The 27250-nt window shown below is 38.4% G+C and overlaps 1 protein-coding gene across 1 annotated transcript in view; it reads right to left on the bottom strand.

Moving 5' to 3' along the window:
* CEP162 (centrosomal protein 162) overlaps window positions 1–27250 on the bottom strand; it is a 93030-nt gene that overhangs the window by 34846 nt on the left and 30934 nt on the right. Inside the window, exons 8-15 of the mRNA XM_068985367.1 lie at window positions 26093–26209; window positions 13986–14177; window positions 13356–13437; window positions 6959–7241; window positions 5842–6103; window positions 2547–2680; window positions 2064–2291; window positions 1384–1524 (exon numbers count right to left, since the gene is read on the bottom strand). Coding sequence (XP_068841468.1) covers window positions 1384–1524; window positions 2064–2291; window positions 2547–2680; window positions 5842–6103; window positions 6959–7241; window positions 13356–13437; window positions 13986–14177; window positions 26093–26209 — 1439 coding nt within the window. The remainder of the gene's footprint in view (window positions 1–1383; window positions 1525–2063; window positions 2292–2546; window positions 2681–5841; window positions 6104–6958; window positions 7242–13355; window positions 13438–13985; window positions 14178–26092; window positions 26210–27250) is intronic.

The following is a 27250-nucleotide window of genomic DNA, read 5'->3' as shown; positions in this document are numbered from 1 at the left end:
AGAGATCAAATTGCCAACATCTGCTGGATCATTGAAAAAGCAAGAGAGTTCCAGAAAAACATCTATTTCTGCTTTATTGACTATGCCAAAGCCTTTGACTGTGTGAATCACAATAAACTGTGGAAAATTCTGAAAGAGATGGGAATACCAGACCACCTAACCTGCCTCTTGAGAAATCTGTATGCAGGTCAGGAAGCAGCAGTTAGAACTGGACATGGAACAACAGACTGATTCCAAATAGGAAAAGGAGTACGTCAAGGCTGTATATTGTCACCCTGCTTATTTAACTTATATGCAGAGTACATCATGAGAAATGCTGGACTGGAAGAAACACAAGCTGGAATCAAGATTGGCGAGAGAAATATCAATAACCTCAGATATGCAGATGACACCACCCTTATGGCAGAAAGTGAAGAGAAACTAAAAAGCCTCTTGATGAAAGTGAAAGTGAAGAGTGAGAAAGTCGGCTTAAAGCTCAACATTCAGAAAACAAAGATCATGGCATCCGGTCCCATCACTTCATGGGAAATAGATGGGGAAACAGTGGAAACAGTGTCAGACTTCATTTTGGGGGGCTCCAAAATCACTGTAGATGGTGATTGCAGCCATGAAATTAAAAGACACTTACTCCTTGGAAGAAAAGTTATGACCAACCTAGATAGTATATTCAAAAGCAGAGACATTACTTTGCCGACTAAGGTCCGTCTAGTCAAGGCTATGGTTTTTCCTGCGGTCATGTATGGATGTGAGAGTTGGACTGTGAAGAAGGCTGAACGCTGAAGAATTGATGCTTTTCAACTGTGGTGTTGGAAAAGACTCTTGAGAGTCCCTTGGACAGCAAGGAGATCCAACCAGTCCATTCTGAAGGAAATTGGCCCTGGGATTTCTTTGGAAGGAATGATGCTAAAGCTGAAACTCCAGTACTTTGGCCACCTCATGTGAAGAGTTGACTCATTGGAAAAGACTCTGATACTGGGAGGGATTGGGGGCAGGAGAAAAAGGGGACAACAGAGATGAGATGGCTGGATGGCATCACGGACTCGATGGATGTGAGTCTGAGTGAACTCCAGGAGTTGGTGATGGACAGGGAGGCCTGGCATGCTGCGATTCATGGGGTCGCAAAGAGTCGGACACGACTGAGCGAATGAACTGAACTGATAGAGCAGGTAGTGAAGCAAAATCTAAAATCAAGATTTTTTTGAATCCAAAACCCAAGCTCTTAACCACTTTAATTCTCCCCATAAGAAATGCCCAGACTAGTCAAATTATTACTTCCTTACATTGCCATTACCTGTCAAATGGACACAGAAATATTTTTAAAGGCCTTATTTTTAAAATCAAAGAATCTCAAGACAAACTTAACTTTGTGTTGAAGAGCCATACCTGCTGATATCCTTGAAGAAGCATCTCTTGTTCTTGTATTTCTTTTTGGATTTGCTTCAATTTTTCTTCAGTGACAGGATCAGTTGTTTCTCCCAAATGCAGCCACCTGTGTTTTTTCTTTGATTCTTCAAAGCTACTCAACTTAGAGAAAACGCAGGTATTGTTTCATTTGGGGAAGAAAATGATACAGTGAGAAGTGAGGAAGAACATCAGAAAACACCAGGTGTATAGACATAAGACTGTCTTATAAGCACACTAGAATTATCATAGCACCAACTACAATTAATTTACTACAGTGATGCTTTGTACTGATGGTTCTGATGGTGGAAGTAACTCAGAAATGCTACACAGTGTTACTTTCCTGAATCTAGAACTTCTATAGCTTTCTTTCTGAAACTGTTGTCTTCCCTGAAGGTCACAGTGAACCAAGTGATAAGTTTTCAAAAAGGACTGCTAACAAGAAAACTATCAAAACGAACCAATTTAACTTTTGATTTCCCCTCCAAGGATTTCATGTAGGCTCTTTTGTAAGGAGGCATTGTCAGGAACCATGTTCACGTTTATGCAGCAAATATATCAAGTCAAGAGGCCCCAGGGACAAGAAAATAACAATGCATTTAGCAAGGAGTTCAAGTTCTTTTTAATAAATAAAAGGAGAAATAGGACAATGTGTCTAGTACCTTGGCTTGAAGAATATAATTGTCTTGATTCAGCCTGAAGAGTTCCTTTTCCTGTTGTCTCTTTAGTTCCTCCATCTTATTTTCCAGCTCTTTCTCCTTTTCTGAGAAAGTGACTTTAATTTGTTCAATTAGGGCTTGGGCACCCTTCCATTTTTCCTCTGCTTCCTGAACTCTTTTAAACATAAGCAATTCTGTCTCCTTGTTACCACCATGGTATCCTGAAGAATCCTTTTAATGAAAAGCATTACTTCATTATATAGAGTTACATAGTAGATTCAGCATAGGTGGTTAGGGGAAAAAAACCCACAAAGAATAAAAATGACACATTTAACAATATTCTACTAATCAAGAAGATCAATACATGTTCAATAAAAGTGATGAGTATCCGTCAACACAAATTTCAAATATTTCATTTTTTACAATTGCTTCAATATATATAGAACATAAAACAGTATGAGTATTATTTTTAAATTTAATACCTACATTCTGAAACTGAACACAGGAGTCAGCTTCTGTGGGGCCCTCCGACGACTTAGGAGTAGCCAGCCAACTTTCAGTTTGGGGAGCTGGTTTACCCAAAGATGCAGGCTTGATCAGCTTTGTTGCAGGTAAGATTTCTAAATATTGTGAACAATGGATAAAAGCACCACAAATACAAACCATGTTGAGTGTGTATTCAGGCAATTATTTAACAATAAGTACTAATACAATGAGGACACCAAGACAAATGAGCATCTCAAAGGAGGCTAATGCCTAACAAACACTGCAAGGCATCTGTTTCATTGCACTTGAATTTCAGCCCATAATCAACATTCTATTCAATTTGACACAGAACGCTCACTGACCCAAGATTCATATTAAATGACAGTCCTCAATAAATGTGAGGAGAATGTGGATTAAGGTAATTTCAGGTTTTATTATTTTTCAATAAGTTATCATTTTAAATAGCAATAGCAAATAGCAATAGCAAATAGAAGTATTTAAACAATGAATCAAAGAGCAGCTGGATAATGAAATATTTCAGTTCAAAGTATGCTTTCAAAGCACAATTTTTATAAATAATGTGTATCAATATATAGTATCACTGGAATAATATAAATTTCACGCTAACCTCATAACAAGTAGTTTAAAATCTGATTAAAAATAAAATGATAAAACTGCTATAATACACCATTTATTAAATTAGAAAACATGTGGTTTATACACACACACACACATTCAGGTCAAATTTTCAGTTTTTAAGGTACCTTGTAAATCTTACAAAAAGAAGAAATAATTATAAGACTAATAAGTTATTCAGTTCATAATAAAAAAAATTAACAGAAATACCAAGAAGAGATCCTCAGGCCCATATTCTAATATTACAGATTCTGAACTGAATACTGCATAAACATGTACTTGATTGCCTTAGATGTAAATGAAACATCTGAAACTTAAATAATTTCTTCAAGATGCTAACTTTTTAAATGCAAGGTTGACTTTTTCATTGAAGTTAAAACACATGGTTATTGAAGATTTGGAAAACATAAAAAAGTCAAAAGAAACAACAAGTCCCCAATAGGACCTCACCCTGAGATTTCCTTCTACTCTCTTCCAGGCATGCCAGTTTTTCTCATATAGTAGTAATCATATTTAATTGGACTGTGTGTTGTGGAAGGTTTTCTGAAGAAAATTTCTTACACTGTTCATAAAGAAACAGTTTGAGTCATTGTAAAAGCAGGCATTAAACCTTCCAAGTCACTGGAGGTCCATTAACATGGCCAGTGGATGGTGTGTGATCTGCTAGCGTTGTGATTCTTCCAAGGACATGGCAGTCAAGAGTGACAAGTGGTTCTTGCTCAAGCTGCAGTCAGCCACCGCTTTGATGCCAGAATTGTTCTTTCCTGAGTTCTTAATTTTGGTCTCCCTAAGTAATTATTTTCAGTAACAGTTCATGGACAATATCTTTTTTCTTTATACATGAAAGAAAATTTACTTGGATATAAAATTCAAATGTGAAAAGTGCAGTGTTTGGAACTTATGAGCCCTTCTTGAAAAAACAATGGATTAAGAAAATTTAGTCAAATAAGAAACCAATCAAAATAATTCTAGAAAGTGATGGCTAAGGGACTGGTGAGAAGCATTCTGGTCCTTTAACAGCCAGAACCAAGACTAACACTCAAAAGCTGTGGGGAATTAGTTGCTAGAGAGAATATAATAGATATATCTTGAACAAGTAAAAATAAAACCAACAAAAATGAGCAGCAGGGATGTGAGTGGGGGTTTTATTACCTCATATTTCATAGAAGGGAAACTGATAATGTATAGAATTGAAAAATGTAGGTAAAAACAACAACACAGTTTTGGCAACCTTTCAGGGGTTTTCATAGTCTATTTTATTAAAATGATCTTCTGGGATATAATATTTCTTTGGAGGAAGTTTCTTTTTCTTCTTACCGATTTAAGTAAAACTAAATCTAATATTTATTTTAAAAGAACTTATGAAGTGTGATCTATTCTTATAAAATGTTTTGTTTGCTCGTTCACATGCTTGCCTTTCTTCTTCCTTCTAGTCATTTCACATAAAAGTAAGAGAAAACGAGACCCCAGATGTCTTAGAGGAAGGGACTAGAGGTCCACAGGTTGAGAACAGCAGGAAAGGATGCTTTGTTAAGCCAGCAATTACAATTCTGTGTCTCCAGAAGACCCGCCCTGACTGCTGTTCCCCTGCTGACACGGGTCAGCCCCAGCCTTTCCAGCTTACATGCCTGAGTTTCTGCAGTGAGTATGCACAAGCATAGACAGAAGAAAAGAATCTTTGACGCTGAAAGAATTTTAAATACAGTCAAAGTGGTCCTGAAATTGACAGTTGCAGGGAAAGGCAAGGGAAAACACTAGGCAGAAGCAAATTTTCCAATGAGGTTATTTCTCCTCTGACAACTATTGTTACCAGGTCACAATGATGGAACTGGTCACCTATTCGATTTAATCACACAGAAAAGGACAAAATGTTTCTGGCTCTATTGCTCTCCCTCCCCCAATGAAGTCCAAAGGCAACAGAAATGTGGGTCTAAGTCAAACATCTCTATTTCTTTTACTAGCATCATGGGCTTCTAAGTGGAAAATTACCCTTGCCTACTGCCAACATATTAAAAAATGACTGGATTAGGAAATAACTAGATTAGGAGGCACTGTGATGAGATGCGGGAGGAGCAGGGGGTAACAGAGGATGAGATGGTTGGATGGCATCACTGACTCAATGGACATGAGTCTGAACAACCTCTGGGAGTGGGTAATGGACAGGAAAGCCTGGTGTGCTGCAGTCCATGGGGTCGCAATGAGCTGGACACGACTGAGCGACTGAACTGAACTGAACTGAACTGTGACGTACAGAAGTAGGCATTCTGTGATCCAGAAAACATGTTGACTCTCCAAGTCTATACTGAACAAATACCCAGGTATTTCTGGATCAACCTTCATCTGGACATTGCCACTTGATTCTGAATTAACAGCTCTGCTCTGGCAAACATTTTGAATATTACAAAGCCAACCAGATGAGAAGGAGTTGGATTCTCCTATCTTATACTCACTTCCTATACTTTCTGGGTTTCTTTCAGGAAGACCTAGAACTAACGATGAAAAACCTCCTGAACTCAATAGAATTGAATCTTTCAGAAATGCAATGTAATACCTTCAAATTCATTTTTTTCTATTAATAAGGAAAGTTCATTGAAGGAGAAGGGAAACAAGGAAAGCAGAGAACAAGGAAAATAATATACTATAAGCATAGAATGATTACCTTTTTTCCTGCTTTGATTTGAGGCAAGAATTGATCTCAAATTTTTGTTCTTCATGATGTCCTTTGAAGTTTTCTTTTCAAGATTAGAAAATGTCTTGAATGGTGAACTGGGTTTGCCATACCCTGAACTCCTAACTGATGCATATAATCCACTCTGGGGTTTTCTTTTAAATAAAGGAGGTGCACTTTTGGCCTTCTTGTATGGTAGCTGTTTACTAGTTACAGTCCCTTCTTCTCCAGAATCGAGTTGAGATCTTAAAGTCTGCATACAAGTACAAATTCTTTAGTACTTAAATAAACTTCAACTACAGTTGCAAGTAAGATTAACAGGTAGCAAAATCATAGTGATAACTAAAGAACATAATTCACAGAAGGCAAACCATTATATTAAAGTTCTCTAAATTAAATTCATCAGAATTTTAATATTTGGAACCAACATTTTCAAAATCAAGAGTCAGACAAAGCAAAATAATAAAACAAAATAAGCCTGCCAAAAGCAACGAATGAACATGGAGGAAAGCAGAGAAGAACAAATTTTGAAATGACAAAAATCTTTTTTCTCCAGATCTCTCAATGTAAAAGTTTATTAGTACCCTGCCTTATTCTATAAGGTGATATAGTTCATGGTAAACACATAACTCAAAACTGTAAAATAAAAATGGAATGTTGTGGTCGTGGTCTGATTATATATAATCAGAATAAATCAAGAACAGAGAAAAAAGGAACAGTGGAATGTAAGTTTCTCAAGAGCCGTGAACAGCGTGTATACGAAATGTCAGCTTACCTACTTTTGTAGAACAGAGACTACTAGATGACTGTAAAGCACTAGAATGATGAGTACACGTAATTTTCTTCTGCTACTCACACTCTAGACTGTGCTTACTGAAAAAAGGAAAATATGAAGAACGGCTTCTAAAAGAGAGCTAATGCTACAGTGGTAGTTTTAAATTTGGGGACTGCAGAGTGCTATTATAGATACTTCTCAAAGATGTCCAGGATTTACGTGGAGGTCACTATGTAATCGATCCCACTAGCTTAGGAAATACATACTTCTCAACAGTATTTATGTAAGTTCATTTATCAGAATGTCAAATCAATTCAAATTATAAAAACTTACCTTATTTGTTTTGTCATCCTGAAGTAATAATGAAGGACCAATAGATATTTTTTTCTTCAAAATATCAAGGTACATTTTATCCATTTGTTCCTGCACAGGATTTACTCTTGGATAGGTATTTTCTGTAACTTCATTTGTTGCCTTTTCTAAAACTACATTCTCTTCATTTTTGTCCAAAAATTGGCTCACAGTTTGTGGTTCTTGAGATACAACATTTGGGTTAATCTTAAGGGGTAAAGGGCTAACAAATTCAGTTTCTTTATTCTCAGCCAGTTTCTTAGAGCTATAAAACAAAACAGGACACAGAGAATGAACCCTATATAAGTCCTCAAATATCAGTTTTATTAATACGTGTATATACATTATATTAAAACATATTTACATTAACATATAATATTAAATATCTTTAATATTTGTAAATGTTTAAATTAGGTTATTAAACATATTATTTACAATTCTGGTTAAGACAGTAAACTTACACAGCATCACATAATTGTTTAAAATAATAATTTCAATGCAGCATAAGGGACTTCATGGTTGACTCTGAGACCTACTTCAAAGGAAAGACAAACCAAACAACACTGAGATTGCTTTTGTTCAAGAAAAATTTAAAAATGAATTTCTAAATGGCCTTTTTGTAATATAGCTCATAACGTTAACATGCATTTTAGGCAGGAAAAATATTTTATACATTTCTAGCTTCCCTGGTAGCTCAGCTGGTAAAGAACCCTCCTGCAATGCAGAAGACCGTGGTTCAATTTTCAGCTGAGGAAGATCCCCTGGAGAAGGGATAGGCTTCCCATTCCAGTATTCTTGGGCTTCCCTAGTGGCTCAGCTGGTAAAGAATCCGCCTGCAATGCCAGAGACCTGGGTTTGATCCCCTTGGTTGGTAAGATCCCCTGAAGGAGCGCATGGCAACCCACTCCAGCATTCTTGCCTGGAGAATGTTCATGGGAGAATCTCCATGAACAGAGGAGCCTGGTGGGCTATAGTCCATGGGGTCATAAAGAGCCAGACATGACTGAGCAACTAAGTACACACACTGAAGAAATAAAGAAGTAACCTGATTATCATCATAATTGTTCCCTTTTCTTGCTGTGAACCGAATGAACTACATTTCATCACTGCCTTCAGTCTAGATGGGGCCAGACGCTAGTTCTCGTCTTTAGAATGTGAGTGCTATGATGACAAGAATCTAAAACAGGAAGCTTAGTCGTTGGGTTTTAGGTGGCAAGGAAACTGATACAGAGGCTGGAGAGGTAACAACCCGTGTTTTATGGTAACAGAACGTTTGCTAAACTGTCACCTACAACAGTTTATAAGGCAGACCACACGGATACCCAGTCGAGGGTACTAAGAAAATGGTAGGAGAGAACAGGCAGTTTTTAAGTGCCAGCTACCACTGACTACTTTTGACAAGATATTATGAGAAAAAAATAATTTCAAGATAGAATGGATTGGTTTGTTAAGAAGAAATCAGAGGGAACAAAGTCTGGACATTTAAGGTGTCTTAGGTTCACTCTCCGTGTCTAAACTCAAACAGTAAGATTCAGCATTACAAGATTCTGTGAACAAGCAAGATACCAATGAGAGCTTCTTGGTTGAAAAGAGTGACTCAGTCCCTTGGCAAATATATATTCTAAGTGTCATCTTCAAACTTAAGGTTATTGTTCCTAATAATATATTCAGACAGCTGCAACTGAGAGAGAAAAAAACAGAGGGAATAAGGAAGCAGACATCAAACAGATCTAAAACCTTTGTCTAGCAAAGAATGTTAAGTGTAGTTACTGGCACAGCGGACTAACTGGAACCAAGTACATCAGAAGCCTAATAAACTTTCTGAAGGAACTGTAATGACAAAGAAACCACAACTCTACTCAAAAAAAGAAAAAAGGCTAGAGACTTGTTTGGGAGCCTTAAAACCACCTGCAGGCAGAAAGTAGATGGAGAAACGAGTGCCTCCTCCAAGAAGGGCATATCCTCCCACTGAAAACCACTTCAGCTGAAGCCAATGGTGATGAAATACAAGACAAATTCTTCAAGGAGTGGAAGCAAGAGCTATATGAAACAGTAGAGTTACTTGGTAGTTCCGCCTTAAGAGGAGAATCATGGCCTAATTAAGGAAAATTCTTTACAAGGTCTTTCAGTGGATTTCAAAGTTGCATTACTGATGGCTATATTTTCTTCTCATACTTGTCCGTTCTGAATGGGAAGGGTGTGGGTAAGGAAGTAGTAACTTCTCTTTTTAATTCATTGATTAGCAGACAATGAGGAGCTACATTCAAACCTGACGGAGAGAAGTGTGCTTCACCAAGAAATACTGGCCTTTCAGATGGATACAGTCCTAGATGAGACTTTGGGCTATTTGCTGGGGAGGAGCTGAGTAGGTCTTTGTGTGAAGTAGGTCTTCCTATGAAAAGTGGAATGGATATTTCACAGAAGTGGAGATTCGCTAGATGCCTACCAAATGCATTTACTTTCTTTCTGGGTACACAAGTAAACCACATTTTCCACTCCTTTTGGACCTTGTTAGCTAGAGGTGCTAGTTCTTACCAATAGAATATGGACTAAAGTGATGTAACATTTCTGCTGAGGCAGTTAAAAGGAAGTGCCATCTTTTTTCTCTCCTTATAGACTCTTTACATGAAGCCAAGAGAAACTTAAAGCTGTGTGCTGATGACTGAAACAGCCTGGGTCCCTAAATGACTGTGGACGACAGTCCCACCCAACTCCACTGAGACACACGGAATTATGTTGTGAACAAGAAATTCATTTTTGATTATGTTAAACTACTAAAATTTCAAGGGTTTTTTTTCTGTTGTTATAGCGCCTAGAATTACTTATCCTAGTTTACTATAAAAAGTTTTTTTGATAAGTATACTAGGATTTATACTTATGCCTTGAATGTAAGTACACTTTTTTCAGCTCTTAAACACAAATGCAAAACTCCATACTAGAATTCACATTACTAAAATGGTGCTAACTAGAGCCAGATATCCTGGAATGTGAAATCAAGTGGGCCTTTGGAAGCATCACTACAAACAAAGCTAGTGGAGGTGATGGAATTCCAGTGGAGCTATTTCAAATTCTAGAAGATGATGCTGTGAAAGTGTTCAATATGCCAGCAAATTTGGTAAACTCAGCAGTGGCCAAAGGACTGGAAAAGGTCTGTTTTCATTCCAATCTCAAAGAAAGGCAATGCCACAGAATGCTCAAACTACCGCACAATTGTACTCATCTCACACATTAGTAATGTAATGCTTAAAATTCTCCAAGCCAGACTTCAGCAATACATGAACCATGAACTTCCAGATGTTCAAGCTGGATTTCGAAAAGGCAGAGGAACCAGAGATCAAATTGCCAACATCTGCTGGATCATGGAAAAGGCAAGAGAGTTTCAGGAAAACATCTGTTTCTGCTTTATTGACTATGTCAAAGCCTTTGACTGTTTGGATCCAAAATAAACTGGAAAATTCTGAAAGAGATGGGCATACCAGACCACCTACCTGACCTGCCTCTTGAGAAATCTGTATGCAGGTGAGGAAGCAACAGTTAGAACTGGACATGGAAAAACAGACTATTTCCAAATAGGAAAAGGAGTACATCAAGGCTGTATATTGTCACCCTGCTTATGTAACTTCTATGCAGAGTACATCATGAGAAACGCTGGGCTTGAAGAAGCACAAGCTGGAATCAAGATTGCCGGATATGCGGCAATACCAGATACGCGGACACCACCACCCTTAGGGCAAAAAGCGAGGAAGTGAAAGAGGAGAGTGAAAAAGTTGGCGTAAAGCTCAACATTCAGAAAACTAATGGCACAGTTCAAAAGCATCAATTCTTCAATGCTCAGCTTTCTTTATAGTCCAGATCTCACATCCATACATGACCACTGGAAAAACCAAAGCCTTCACTAGACAGACCTTTGTTGGCAAAGTAATGTCTCTGCTTTTCAATATGCTATCTAGGTTGGTCATAATTTCCTTCCATGGAGTAAGTGTCTTTTAATTTCATGGCTGCAATCACTATCTGCAGTGATTTTGGAGCTCCCCAAAATAAAGTCTGACACTGTTTCCACTGTTTCCCCATCCATTTGACACTAAGTGATGGGACCAGATACCATGATCTTAGTTTTCGGAATGTTTAGCTTTAAGCCAGCTTTTTCACTCTCCTCTTTCACTTTCATCAAGAGGCTTTTTAGTTCCTCTTCACTTTCTGCCATAAGGGTGGTGTCATGTGCATCTCTGAGGTTATTGATATTTCTCCCGGCAATTTTGATTCCAGCTTGTGCTTCTTCCAGCCCAGCATTTCTCAGGATGTACTCTGCATAGAAGTGAAATAAGCAGGGTGACAATATACAGCCTTGGCGTACTCCTCTTCCTATTTGGAACCAGTCTGTTGTTCCATGTCCAGTTCTAACTGTTGCTTCCTGACCTGCATATAGGTTTCTCAAGAGGCAGGTCAGGTGGTCTGGTATGCCCATCTCTTTCAGAATTTTCCACAGTTTATTGTGATCCACACAGGCAAAGGCTTTGGCATAGTCAATAAAGCAGAAATAGATGTTTTTCAACTCTCTTGCTTTTTCCATGATCCAGCGGATGTTGGTAATTTGATCTCTGGTTCCTCTGCCTTTTCTAAAACCAGCTTGACCATCTGGAAGTTCATGGTTCCCATATTGCTAAAGCCTGGCTTGGAGAATTTTGAGCATTACTTTACTAGCATGTGAGATGAGTGCAATTGTGCGGTAGTTTGAGCATTCAGTAACACTACCATAGCCCCAAACAGCAATGATTATGTGAGCACAACTGCCCTTTAAAACTATTAACTAGCACTGCAGATCCGTGGAAGAATCTAGACTTAGTATTCAAGTAGATGGGCTTCCCTAGTAGCCCAGTCAGTAAAGAATCTTCCTGCAATGTAGGAGACCAGGGTTCAACCCAAGGTCAGGAAGATCCCCTGGAGAAGGAAATGGAAACTCACTCCAGTATTCTTGTCTGAAAAATCCGATTGACAAAGGAGTCTGGCAAGCTACAGTCCACTGAGTCACAAGAGTTAGACATGACTTAGCAACAAAACCAGATGTTTTAGTATAAGCTACACTGAATTTTGTCTCAACTAGCACAAATGTAGGAAAAAGACCAAGAAATCACTGCAAGTGGATTTACATGATGAAGATGGAGTTCAAAGAGGGGCTCAAAAACTTGTTTGTTAAAACGTAAATGAACAAGTGAATACATGAACAGATGACAGGCTTTTCACAGAAACATTTTATGGAGATAAAAACCCGACAATCTGAGTATGTTCCGGGGTCATGGCCATGTGATCTTGAGAAATTAATTTAACCTCTTTAATCCCGAATTTCTTATCTATGAAATGAGGATGATAATGGACTAGACTTCATGGAATTGCTATAAGATTAAAGTCTGATAGGTAAAGAGTTTGTACAGCACCTAGTCCACAGTAAGCACTTGATTAAAATGTTAGCTGTTATTGTCATCATTGTCGTCTGGCTCCTGTGAGAGCTCTGCCAGTTACGTCTGCTTACTTCGGGTGCATCACTTGAATGGTGGGGATAAAGATGCTGACCTATTTGTTCTGAAGATCTCACGAGATACCAGATGTGACTCTCCTGGTGCTGCATGAATGCCAAGCTGTCATATGACAAGGTGACTGGGATGATTCTCTGTGCTGGTGAATGACAGCCAGGTCCTGAAAACTGTCATTACAATATGCTGGAGCTGGAGATTTTTGTGAAGCCCATTTCTCTTGTGACCCAAGATCTCACCCTGGGAGATGACAGCTAGTCCGTAACTCAGTGCAGAATTTACTGGTTTATAAAGAAGCGAGTAGATGACTCACATGCAGAATAAAATTCATGTTCACTCTCAGTGTTCGAATCAGCTGTCCCTGAGATATTTAGAGCTGCAGGGATTTTATTTTTCAGTGAAAAGCTTTAAGACTACCCATCTAATGGCAGCAACTTTTTAGTAGCAATTGTTTATTTTTTTATTTTAGAACTAGATGAATTTTGATAAACTGAGTAAAGATTAATAGGAAAAGAAAACAGGAATGACTCACAGGTAGACTCATACCAGCTACCTGTTAATCATTCACTAGGAATGGTTCAGTTCCGTTCAGTCGCTCAGTCACGTCCAACTCTTTGCAACCCCATGAAATGCAGCACAACAGGCCTCCCTGTCCATCACCATCTCCTGGAGTTTATCCAAACTCATGTCCATTGAGTTGGTGACACCATCTAACCATCTCATCCTCTGTCGTCTCCTTCTCCTCCTGCCCTCAATGGGAAAGTGATAGAACAAATGATTCTAGAAGTTTGCAGTGACAAAACAATAAACAAACAAACCAGCCTGCATGATCCATTCCAAGAAACTCATACCTGACAGATTGTAAATCAAAACCACTGACCCCAAAGGAATCTATTCGGATAGGCTTCATCAGCTCCTCTACTGTGGGCAGATCTGAGGGAAGAAAAGTTAAAACAGCAACCAAAAAGGTTATGGAAATTGCTTACTTTAACGCCTAATACCACCAAAATCACATTTTCTCTGATTGACATAGTTAACAAAATGATACGTATAATAATCCCAGGTTCCCACTGTAAACTTATTTGTACCAAAAAAACTTTGGTATTTATATTTGAAATATATATCTACTTTCATTCCCTCTAAGTATAGGTGTATGGATATATCTACAAACATTATTTATTTAGTTGATCCCCCCAAACTGTTCTCCATTAAAAAAAATAACAGTATATGTTCATGGAAAAGTATAATAAAATATGAAAATAATCAAGAGATTTCTTAATTTGGTCAAAGCATATTAGAGGAGGAATTAAAATTTTAACCTATTTTTGATGCTAACTTTATAGTTAAAAAGGTAATTCCCAGATTTATTTAAACAAACTTTTAAATTCAGATACTGAGAAATCATTACCACAGCCAATTGTATTTAAATTATATCATACTGAAAACAGTTCAGAGAGAGGCTCAAACAAACACGCTTTTACCAGACTCTGTAGTAGAGATGTTTTTAGAGGACCCTTCATTTTCTTGAAGATGATCTTTTGTTGAGCTCTTGGTATTTTCTGCTGCATTGCTCTCAGTTCTTTGTTCATCTGCATCTCCCAAAGAATGGGCTATGTGACAATAAGCCTGATGTAGAGCTTCAATGTCACTATTGCTTTGTCCATAAGAAATACCTGTTGAGATAAATGTAGTCTCTAGTATAACCACACAAATACATGAGAAATATAGAACACTAAGTTCACCCCTTAATCTGTTAAGCATGATGAACAAGGCTGCAGGAAAATGCTAACATGATACAGAGTGAAATACAAACCTTAGTAATGGGTGGCCATAGCCTGCCAGCGTGAATCTCAGCAGGCTCAGGGCCTCTTTCAGCAGGCTGAAACGTGTTGACAGGCTAACTGTAAAAACATCTCTGCCTACTATCCCTATACAACCTCTCTGCACTGGAGAAAACTATTTCTAAATTTCTCAAACTGACACAAAAAGTTTTCAAGGATTCTGTCTCTCCTCTGCTCCACGCACCCCCACCCAGCCTCTCTTATTTTCCTGAGCCACCAAACATCTAGTATTCTTCATTTGTTCAACTGAAGTTCAGTCCTCTAACTTTGCAGTCCAGTGTGTTCCAAAACCCTGCTAAAGCTGCTATAATAAAAAGAAAGTAACTTCCTAGTAGACAAATCCAGCCTTAACTTTCTTCAGCCTGAAAACTTTTCTTTGCCCTGTGAGACACGTGGCCCTACTCCTTCCCTGGGGCCTGTCTCCTTTGTATAACACGTGGCCCTGCTCCTTCCTGGGGCCTGTCTCCTCTGTATAATATGTGGCCCTGCTCTTTTCCTGGGGCCTATCTCCTCTGTATAACACGTGGCCCTGCTCCTTCCCTGGGGCCTGTCTCCTCTGTATAACACATGGCCCTGCTCCTTCCTGGGGCCTGTCTCCTCTGTATAACACGTGGCCCTGCTCTTTCCCTGGGGCCTGTCTCCTCTGTATAACACGTGGCCCTGCTCCTTCCTGGGGCCTGTCTCCTCTGTATAATATGTGGCCCTGCTCTTTTCCTGGGGCCTGTCTCCTCTGTATAACACGTGGCCCTGCTCCTTCCCTGGGGCCTGTCTCCTCTGTATAACACATGGCCCTGCTCCTTCCTGGGGCCTGTCTCCTCTGTATAACACATGGCCCTGCTCCTTCCTGGGGCCTGTCTCCTCTGTATAACACGTGGCCCTGCTCTTTCCCTGGGGCCTGTCTCCTCTGTATAACACGTGGCCCTGCTCTTTCCCTGGGGCCTGTCTCCTCTGTATAACACGTGGCCCTGCTCCTTCCCTGGGGCCTGTCTCCTCTGTATAACACGTGGCCCTGCTCTTTCCCTGGGGCCTGTCTCCTCTGTATAACATGTGGCCCTGCTCTTTTTCTGGGGCTGTATAACACCTTCTTGTTCTCACTGCTCTGACGGCTGCTTTACACCTTCTGTGGTTAATAGCTCATCTCAGGGCTCCATCATCAGCTCTCTTTTTTCAAACTTCTCTTTTTTATGGGTGTGTGGGGGGGGGGCGTGGGGGGTGATGGATAATTTCATTAGCACCTTTTGCTTAGTAATTGCCTATAAACATTTGACTCCCAAACCTGTGTCTTCCGTTTAATCTATCTTCTATCTCTTTTCTGAACACTGAACTTCCTAACAGACATGTAGACTGTTCTGTAAGCAAATCACATTTAATACATCCTCAAGCGAATTAATTACATTCCCCAACAAAAGCTGTTCTGCTCCCAGTGTCTGCTGCTGTGGCTGTGGTGTGATCAGTCACCCAGTTATCCAAAACAGAGAACCTCATCTCACAGTTCACTTTTCCTTCCCTATCAACCTCCTTCTCTTCCCATCAACTGATAAACTCTGGAGAAAAGAATTCAAAGAATCTAATGACAGTGACGATCTAAGATTTTTATGAGTATCTTCCTAGTCATTTTGTACTTTTCATTATTAACAGTAGAATTTTCAAAATTAGAAGAAATAAAAGCATTATAGACAAGTAGAAAAAAACAAGAGGACCAGGGTGATCAGAGTCCTGTTCTCTTGATACCTATAACCATTAATTAATGCCTAAAGATAAAAGAGCATATATACAGCCTCCTCTTTCTCTATATAATCTGTAAATTGCATAGTATAAAATTCTGAGGAACTAGTTTCAACTGTAAATGTCAGAGGGTGCCAAGTATCACACGTGATTATGTAAGAATGCCTTACAATGGAAGAGCTTTCCACCTGCTGCTTCAGGTCATCAGGTCACCACTGCTATTTGGAGCCTGTCCAAGATGTAATAAATTTGCTTAAATAAACTAAAAACAAAAATGTGAAGAAGGAGACTTCCCTGGAGGTCCAGTGGTTAAGAATTCACCTTGCAATGCAAGGGATGTAGATCTGATTCCTGGTCGGGGAACTAAGACCCCACATGCTGCAGGGCAACCAAGTCCACGTGCCACAACTAGAGAACCTGAGCGCTCTAACTACTGAAGCCTGCATACTCCAGAGCCTGTGCACCACAGCCAGAGAATCCGTACGCCACCACGGAAGATCCCACAGGCTGTAACTAAGACCCAATGCAACGAATAAATAAATGGATAAATACATTTAAAAAGTGGGGGATACCACCAGTTCGGAATCACTAACAGTTAAGTGGCTGAAATGTTCAGCAGGACTTGAGGAAAACAACCTTGCCTGCTAAAATAAGCCTATTTTTTCCCCCAAACCATCTATCAGACTCAAAGGGAGAAGATAATTAATTTTTATGAAGAAATGAAAAAGGCAGAAGACATTTTCCCTCCTCTAGAGAAATACCTGGACGCCTAAGTATCTGCTGAGTATGCATGAAAGAAATGATCCCAATGGGAAACAGCATCACAGTACTGAATGTGCATACCTAATTTAACAGGCATGAGGTGACAGGAAGAAGAGGTTTTGGCTTAAACTAACAGCTGAGCAAACATGTGGAAAAGCAAATTACCTAAAAGTTAAAAATTTGAAATGAAAGATAGAGAAGCATTAGATGCTGCTCAGAAAACAGAGCAAGGGAAAGGTACTTGTCTCCTAATTTGAATCATTAATCCAACTGATATTAAAAATAATTTCAGGGTCATAGATGTTGACCTTTTTTTAATATATACATATTTTGTTGAAGTACAGTTGTTTCAGATGCACAGCAAGGTGATTCAGTTATACAAACACACATATATTATTTTTGAAATTATTTTCCTTCATAGATAATTATGAGATATTCATTATAGCTCCTTGTGTTATACAGTAAACTTTTGTTGCCTATTGCATTATCTATTTTTTAGACTCTTTGTGACCCCATGGACTGTAGACCACCAGTCTCTCTGTCTTTATGACCCCATGGACTGTTGCCTGCCAGGCTCCTCTGTCCTGGGAGATTCTCCAGACAAGAATACTGGGGATCTTCCCAACCTAGGGATTGAACCCAGGTCTTCCACACTGCAGGCAGATTCTTTACTGTCTGAGCCACCAGGGAAGCCCTTTAATTAGAAATTTAACATTCTATTCATACCAAGTCCAGAGAAGGCAATGGCACCCCACTCCAGTACTCTTGCCTGGAAAATCCCATGGGCAGAGGAGCCTGGTGGGCTGCAGTCCATGGAGTCGCTAAGAGTCGGACACGACTGAGCAACTTCACTTTCACTTTTCACTTTCCTGCATTGGAGAAGGAAATGGCAACCCACTCCAGTGTTCTTGCCTGGAGAATCCCAGGGACGGGGGAGCCTGGTGGGCTGCCGTCTATGGGGTTGCACAGAGTTGGACACGACTGAAGTGACTTAGTAGCAGCAGCAGCAGCATACTAAGTCAAACAAGTGGAATCAAAATGTCATAATTTTTTTAGTTAGACAAAAATTCATAAGTTTTCTAATATATATATGTATTTATAGATTCGTATACAAAAGCTTTTCTACTACACTTAAAGGCTTGAGAAAGAACATCAAAAAAAAAGAAGAGATGGAAAAATTGGAGAACATAAACTAAATGAAATGGGAGCACTGAATATGAAATAGAAAAAGTGAAACACACTAGATCAAAGTAAAAGATCATCATGTTGTTTTTAAATACGACTGCTCATCAGAAACATATCTGGAGCTCTGGAGAAAGAGAGTAATACTTGAGCATTTGTATTTTTCAAAAAATTTCAAGATAATTCTGATATGCATCTGGATTTTAAAAACTGATTACAGGTTTTTCTATTAGATCCTACTTTTGGTGATAAAGAGTTCTATTATTTTTCTGTTGACCAATCATGATACAATGGTATTAAGTAATAGTTACATAATCACAAGAGTAAAAGATGTTTATCAGTTTTCACAATCAATAGCCAAACAAAAAATAAAAGATAATTACAATTGCAAGCCATAATGAGAACACGATTAACTTAACAAAATAATTACACACAATGGGGGTGTGTCAAGCAGAGTGATGTGGTAAATGGAAGTGCATACATTCACGTGTTTTCATCCAGTCAGTCAGTCTATGTCTTGGTTGGTGCATTTAATCTATTGACATCTAAGGTAGTTATTGATATGTATGATCCTATCACCATTTTCTTAATTGTTTTGGATTTACTTTCTATAGGTCTCTTCCTTCTCTTGTGTTTCCTGCCTAAAGAAGTTCCTTTAGCATTTGTTGTAAAGCTGGTTTGGTGGTGCTGAATTTCTTAACTTGTGCTTATCTGGAAAGCGTTTGATTTCTCCATCAAACCCGAAGAAGTCTTGCTGGGTATTCTTGGTTGTAGGTTCTTCCCTTTCATCACTCTAAATATATCATGCCATTCCCTTCTGGCTTGTAGAGTTTCTGTTGAGGAATCAGTTGATAGCCTAATGGGAGTTCCCTTGTATGTTATTTGTCATTTTCCCTTTGTTGCTTTTAATAATTTACCTCTGTCTTTAATTTATATCAGTTTGATTACTATGTGTCTTGGTATGTTTCTCCTCGGGTTTATCTTGCCTGGGACTCCTCTGTGCTTCCTGAACTTGGCTGACTATTTCCTTTCCCATGTTTGGGATGTTTTCAGCTATTATCTCTTCAAATATTTTCTCAGGTCCTTTCTTTGTTAAAATCTTTTTATGCATTTTGCCAGAGTTGGACTGTGAAGAAAGCTGAGTGCCAAAGAATTGATGCTTTTGAACTGTGGTGTTGGAGAAGACTCTTGAGAGTCCCTTGGACTGCAAGGAGATCCAACCAGTCCATTCTGAAGGAGATCAGCCCTGGGTGTTCTTTGGAAGGAATGATGCTAAAGCTGAAACTCCAGTACTCTGGCTACCTCATGTGAAGAGCTGACTCATGGGAAAAGACTCTGATGCTGGGAGGGATTCGGGGCAGGAGGAAAAGGTGATGACAGAGGATGAGATGGCTGGATGGCATCACCAACTCGATGGACATGAGTTTGAATGAACTCTAGGAGTTGGTGATGGACAGAGAGGCCTAGCGTGCTGTGATTCATGGGGTTGCAAAAAGTCGGACACGACTGAGCAACTGAACTGAACTGAACTGATAAGAGAGAAAAAGGGCTGGCTTCTTGCATCTATTTCATATATTACCACAAGTCAAAAGCCCACTCTATTTTCCACTTTAAGAGGCAGGGGAGTGTTAGAACCTACTGGGCAGAGGCAGGGGTCTGGCTGTGAAGCAACACTTTCCTCCTGTGACTGCTCCAGGCATGCAACCGTGGCACAAAATGGTCCCTGCCCTCAAGACAAACGAAAACAAGCAAAAGGCTAGATCTGACCATCATTTTACAGTTACCAACCTTTCTAAGACAGTAAAGCACAAGTTTCATGAACAGTATTATAAAAAAAAAAGAGATAAAAATCTTTGACAATGTATCACCTAAACTGAGCCTGCTTAAGGCTGGAAGATGCATGGTAAACAAAGGAAGCTGCTGATACTTTCAGTTCTTAATATAAGTTCACACTCTGATTTGAAATTTTTCCAGTGTACTTTTGTAAATACTAGGTAAATTTAATACTTCATAGCCAAAAGGTATTTATGCCTTCATGCTCTTTAGTATAATTTGACTATTAACTGTATTGAAATAAAAAGTGATAAGAACCACAGAGCTGCTACTTCTCATTGAACTGTAACAGTATGCTAGGCACTATACATAATCTCAATTGATCATCAAATGATGTCATTTTAAAGAAGAGGAAACAGGCCTTGAGGTATTAATTGTCCCTTGTCACCCAGCTGGTAACTGGCAAGGCTGGAAATATGAATCCAAGACCAAAGAAAATAATGTCATACTCTTTACTCTTCTAGTACCTGATTCACCAAATTATTTCAGAATCAAGAATATTTAAGAAATAAGACCAAAAAATTTTAATTTTATATAATTTCTGAGATCATATTAGAGTTTCTATTTCCAGCAATATGTTTTTTATTTCTGAGTTTTATTATAATGTACAGCAGAAGTTTTCAAACTGCTCTGATTTTCATTCAGAGAAAATCATACGTTCCACAGATGCTTGAATTTTCATTTTAAAATATGAAGAGCAGAGTGATAACTCTTTCCTCTGGCTTTGTTTTCATGCATATCTTAGAAAAAAGTTTCTCTGGCCATCCTGTATATAAATGAACCTCCTATAATGTATCACTGAATAGAAAAGCTGTAGGTCTACACTTGTCTTTTAAAAGAATCCATATCTACTTACTGAAAACAGTTTATGCAGACTATCAGAGCACGTATGACAAGCGTTTAAATAAAAACAGTTATAAGACTTAGGAACATGGGCCCAGCACATGCTTCCATCACTGCAGAATATTCAGTCAGGTAACAACAAGTAAACTAGTAATGTTTTGATGGAAAACTTCTGTTGCAATTTTTTGTGGTTGATTTAACTTTGTAACTGTTATATTCACACTTAACTGTTATATTCACATTTTAAAATGGAGGTAAATGAAACAAGACAGTGGTGATTCTTAGAACGGCAATGACTAGAAATAAGAGATGTGAGTAGACTTTGAGGTTTTGATCATGCTTTGTTTTTTGATCTGGGGCTGATTACATGAATGTGTTCAGGACTTGAAAATTCATCAAACTGCACTATGATGATACATGAATTCTACTACACGTATATTATACTGCCATAAAAAGGTATATTATACTGCCATAAAGAAATAAAGAGTAAAATTAAAATGCAAGCAGATGTTCAGAGTTGGCTAGTGATTTACCATTTCTATTGCTCTTTTTTTGACTAGTGTCTGGGTTGACTTAGTTGATCATATTGGTCACCTAAGACTTGCAAAAGCAAGCTGAAAAGATCCCATTTGCACTTGTTTATGTGGCAAAACAAAAATATTTTTATATTATACAATAAAAATATATACAAACATACTGGAAATTTGATGATATAAGAATGTAACAAGTATCTGTAACATTTAATTTTTAAAATTTCTAAAGACCATTACTGTTCTCACTACTTTTTAAAGTAAATGTCACAAATGTAAATATTTATATTTACACTGATAAAATACATTTTGTATCTATATAGAGTACTACCTAAGATTCCACTTGGGAGGCAGGTAACAGTTCCACTGCTTTAACAAAGTTTGAAAAGCCACTATCTTAAAGGTCTCCACAACTTTTAGTCAAGTCTAGATAGGCCTACACATTTCAGAATTTCAGGATGTGATCCAGCTTTTTCCTACCCAGAAGGAACTATGGAAAAGCATAAAAACAAAGTCTCACTTCTCCTACATATAGCAAATTTAACAGAACTGGGTTGGGGGGAGCACAGGAAATTATTTAATATTCATCTCAGTACCATACTTTGTATCAACAGCATTTATTAACAAGTACTTCTTTTAAAACACACTTTACTCAGCCTATTGGCATAAAGTGTCACCATTAGCAAGTTCAGACTATTTAATTTGTTAAAAAAAGGTAGAAAATGTGAGATTGAAAATTTTATTGTTGATACAGCCTACCAAAACTGAATCAAGAATAAACAGATAATGTGAACAGACCAATTACTAGAAGTGAAAAGGAATCTGTAATTAAAAAAAAAAATTCCCTACAAACAAAAGTCCAGATTGGATGCCTTCACTAGGGAATTCTAACAAAGATATAAGAAAGAACTTATACTGATTCTTCTCAAGATCCTCTAAAAGACTGAAGAGGAGGGAAATCTCCCACAGTCATTCTATGAAGCCACCATCACCTTGATCCAAAACCAGACAAAGACATTACCAAAAAATAAAATTACAGGCCAATATCTCTAATGAATACAGATGCAAAAACCTCAACAAAGAATTAGCAAACAGAATCCAACAGGACATAAAAAGGATCAGACGCCATGATCAAGCTGGATTCCTCCCAAGGTCACAAGGATGGTTCAACATACACAAATCAATCAATGTGATACATACGACACATCAACAGAAGACAAACCATATAATCATCTCAATAGATGCAGAAAAAGCATCTGATAAAATTGAACATTAACTCATGATCAAAACTCTCACCATTGTGAGTACAGAGAGAGCATAAATCAACACAATAAAAGCTATTTATGACAAACCCACAGCCAAAATAGTACTCAACAGTGAAAAGCTGGAAGCCTTCCAAATGAAATATGGAACAAGACAAGGATGCTCTCTCACCTCTTCTATTTGACATATTTTGGAAGTCTGAGTCACAGCAATGAAACAAGAAAAAGAAACAGAAGGGATCCAAACTGGAAGGAAAGAGGTAAAACTGTCATTACATGTAGATGACATGATACTCTATATAGAAAACCCTAAAGACTCCACACAAAAACTGTTAGAACTAATAAATGAATTCAGCAAGGTGGCAGGATACAAGGTTGCAGAACTCTGTTGCATTTCTTTATACTAACATGAAGTAACAGAAAAGGAAAAAAAAATCCCTTTCAATAATGCATGTAATAAATACCTAGGAATAAACCTGACCAAGGAGCTAAAAGATTTACATGCTGAGAACTATAAAATATTGATGAAGGAAATTAAAAATGATTTAAAGAAATCGAAAGCTACTCCATACTCGTGGATTGGAAGAAACAATATTGTTAAAATAGCCATACGACTCAAAGCAACTTACAGATTTAATGTGATCCCTATCAAATTACTCATGACATTTTTCACAGAACTAGAACAAATAATCCTAAAATTTATATGGAACCACAATAGACCCAGAATTGCTAGAACAAATATGTGAGGGGAAAAAAAAAAAGTAGAAAGCATACCTTCCAGACTTCAGACAATACTATTAATCTATGGTAATCAAAACAGCATGGTACTGGCATAAAAACAGACCCATGGATAAGTGGAACAGAATAGAGAGCCCAGAAATAACCCCCCACACCTGTGGTCAATTAATTTTCAACAAAGGCAAGACTATACAATGGAGGAAAAAAATAGTCTCTTCAACAAGTGGTGTTAGGAAAGCTGGTTGCTAAGTCACTTCAGTCGTGTCCAACTCTGTGTGACCCCATAGACGGCAGCCCACCAGGCTTCCCTGTCCCTGGGATTCTCCAGGCAAGAACACTGGAGTGGGTTGCCATTTGCCTCTCCAATGCATGAAAGTGAAGTGAAAGGGAAGTCGCCCAGTCACGTCCGACTCTTTGCGACCCCATGGACTGCAGCCCACCAGGCTCCTCCGTCCATGGGATTTTCCAGGCAAGAGTACTGGAGTGGGGTGCCATCACCTTCTCTGAGGAAAGCTGGTTGGTGTCATGCAAATCAATGAGATTAGAACACACTCCCACGCCACACACAAAAATAAACTCAAAATGGCTTAGAAAGTGAAAGTGAAGTCGCTCAGTTGTGTCCGACTCTTTGCGACCCCATGGACTAGTAGCCTACCAGGCTCCTCCCTCCATGGGATTCTCCAGGCAAGAGTACTGGAGTGGGTTGCCATTTCCTTCTCCAGGGAATCTTCCTGACCCAGGGATTGAACCCGGGTCTCCCGTATTCTAGGCAGACGCTTTAACCTCTGAGCCACCGGGGAAGCCCTCAAAATGGCTTAAGACTTAAAATATAAGATATGACACCATAAAACTCATGGAAGAGAATGTAGGCAAAACATTCTCTAATATAAATTGCATCAGTGTTTTCTTAGGTCTCATAAGGCAAAAGAAATAAAAGCAGAAATAAGCAAGTGGAACCAAATCAAACTTATAAGGTTTTTGAACAAAAGGAAACCATAAACAAAATGAAACCATAAACCTACAGAATGGGAGAAAATTTTAAACGATGCACTGACAAGGGCTTAATTTCCAAAATATACAAACAGATCAATAGAAAAAAAAGAAAAAACCACAATCAAAAATGAACAGATGTAAACAGCCATTTCTCCAAAGAAGTCATACAGATAGCCAAAAGGCACATGAAAGTGAAAGAAAGTGAAAGTGAAGTTGCTCAGTCGTGTCCGACTCTTTGCGACCCCAAGGACTGTAGTCTACCAGGCTCCTCCATGCATCCATGGGATTTTCCAGGCAAGAGTACTGGAGTGGGTTGCCATTTCCTTAGAAATGCTCAATATTGCTATTAGAGAAATGCCCAAGTCAAAACTATAATGTGATATCACCTCACACCATCATGAAAAAGAATGACCATCATGAAAAAGTTTACAAATAATAAATGATGGAGAGAGTGTAGAGAAAAGGGAACCCTCCTACACAGTTGGTGGGAATGTAAGCTGCTGCAGCCACTATGGAGATCAGCATAGAGGTTGCCTACTCTTATTCCTTGGAAGGAAAGTTATGACCAACCTAGATAGCATACTGAAAAGCAGAGACAGTCCTTTGCCAACAAAGGTCCATCTAGTCAAGGCTATGGTTTTTCCAGTGGTCATGTATGGATGTGAGCATTGGACTGTGAAGAAAGCTGAGTGCTGAAGAATTGATGCTTTTGAACTGTGGTGTTGGAGAAGACTCTTGAGAGTCCCTTGGATTGCAAGGAGATCGAACCAGTCCATTCTAAAGGAGATCAGTCCTGGGTGTTCTTTGGAAGGAATGATGCTAAAGCTGAAACTCCAGTACTTTGGCCACCTCATACAAAGAGTTGACTCATTGGAAAAGACTCTGATGCTGGGAGAGATTGGGGGCAGGAGGAGAAGGGGACGACCGAGGATGAGATGGCTGGATGGCATCACCGACTTGATGGACATGAGTCTGAGTGAACTCTAGGAGTTGGTGATGGACAGGGAGGCCTGGCGTGCTGTGATTTGTGGGGTCACAAAGAGTCGGACACGACTGAGTGACTGAACTGAACTGAACTGAAAAAACTAAATAAGAGTTACCATATGATCCAGCAATCCCAACTCTTGGGCGTATATCCAGAAAAGATGAACACTCTAACTCAAAAAGATACATGCACTCCACTATTCACAGCAACACTATTTACAAGATTCAAAACATGAAAGCAACCTAAGTGTCTATCAATAGATGAATGGATAAAGAAGACGTGATGTGTATACACACACGTACATGCATATGCACTGAAATACTACTCAGCCATGAAAAATAATGAAATAATGTCATCCGAAGCAGCATAAATGAATTTAGAGATTATCATACTAAGTGAAGTAAGTCAGAAAGAGATAAATACTGTATGACAGCCTTATATGCAGAATCTAAAAAAATGAGACAAATGAACTTATTCACAAAACAGAAACAGACCCACAGACACAGAAAACAAACTTCTGGTTACTAAAGGAGGAATAAACTAGGAGTTTGGGATTAACAGATACACACTACTATATATAAGACAGATATAAGGACCTACTGTATAGCACAGGAAAACTATATTCAACATCTTGTAATAATATATAACAGAAAAGAATCTAAAAATATATATATATATACACACATCAGTATGTCTACATATACACACATATATAACTTAATCATTCCTGAAACTAACACTTTATAAATCAGATATACTTCAATAAAAATGTAAAATTTTATTGATAGTTATTACATGTATTATTATATATCATATATATTTTCCCCAGAAATGAAGTCAATTAGTCACAAAATATTATATGTTTAGAGACTAGCTATAGTTTCTCATTCTTACCTGTTCCAATCATTTCATTATCAGTCATATCTGACAGAGCCTTTGGCTTAGTTTTTGTTCTATCCTGTTCATCAAGGTTGACTTCTGCAACAGAGTCTAATGAATCAAGCAGCACTACTGGAATAACATAAAAGAAAAATGTTAGGAATATAAATAAGCTTGTATGGTTCTATTAATAAAATACTTAAATCATACGCAATCTGTATAAAAACAAAGATAAATGTTTACATATAAAGAATATATAATTATGTACCTAGAACAAGAATGACTTTCTTCTTATATACAACAGAGTAGGCTTACATCAAAACTTATCTATGCTTAAATACAGGTCTAATGTACCTTTATATGTAAAAGGCAAAGGGCTGAGGAAAAGAGGAAAATAACAACAACAAAAAAAGCCTTTTTCTCAATTTTATTGACACATAGTGCTGATTAAAAATTGTATATATTTGAGATCTATGACTTGTTGATTTGATAAACTTATACACTATAAAATCCAACCAGTCCATCCTAAAGGAGATCAGTCCTGGGTGTTCACTGGAAGGACTGATGTTGAAGCTGAAACTCCAATACTTTGGCCATCTGATGCGAAGAGCTGACTCATTCGAAAAGACCCTGATGCTGGGAAAGATTGAGGGCAAGAGGAGAAAGGAACGACAGAGGATGAGATGGTTGGATGGCATCACTGACTCACTGGACATGAGTTTGGGTAAACTCCAGGAGTTGGTGATGGACAGGGAGACCTGGCGTGCTGTGGTTCATGGGGTTGCACAGAGTCAGACACGTCTGAGCAACTGAACTGAACTGATACACTATAAAATAATCAACCAAATCAAGCTAATTAACATCTATGTACCCATTTTTGTGTATGTGATAAGAACACTTAGGATCTCCCTGTTGAGCGAGTTTCAAGTATACGCTAATTACAGTCAACACTGTTGCACATCACATATCCATAACTTACTTGTACCCCTTAACCAACCTCCATATGCCCCAAACCCAGCCCCTGGTAACCATCATTCTACTCTGTTTCAAGGATATTGACATTTTTATATTCCACATATAAGTGAAGGTAAACAGTATGCATCTTTCTTCATCTGCTTATTTCCCTTACTGCAATATCTGCACATATATCCATTTTGTTGCAAATGGCAGGAC

This window comes from Capricornis sumatraensis, chromosome 13, assembly GCF_032405125.1.
Source record: "Capricornis sumatraensis isolate serow.1 chromosome 13, serow.2, whole genome shotgun sequence".
Taxonomy (NCBI): domain Eukaryota; kingdom Metazoa; phylum Chordata; class Mammalia; order Artiodactyla; family Bovidae; genus Capricornis; species Capricornis sumatraensis.
This window is presented reverse-complemented; position numbering and strand designations above follow the sequence as displayed.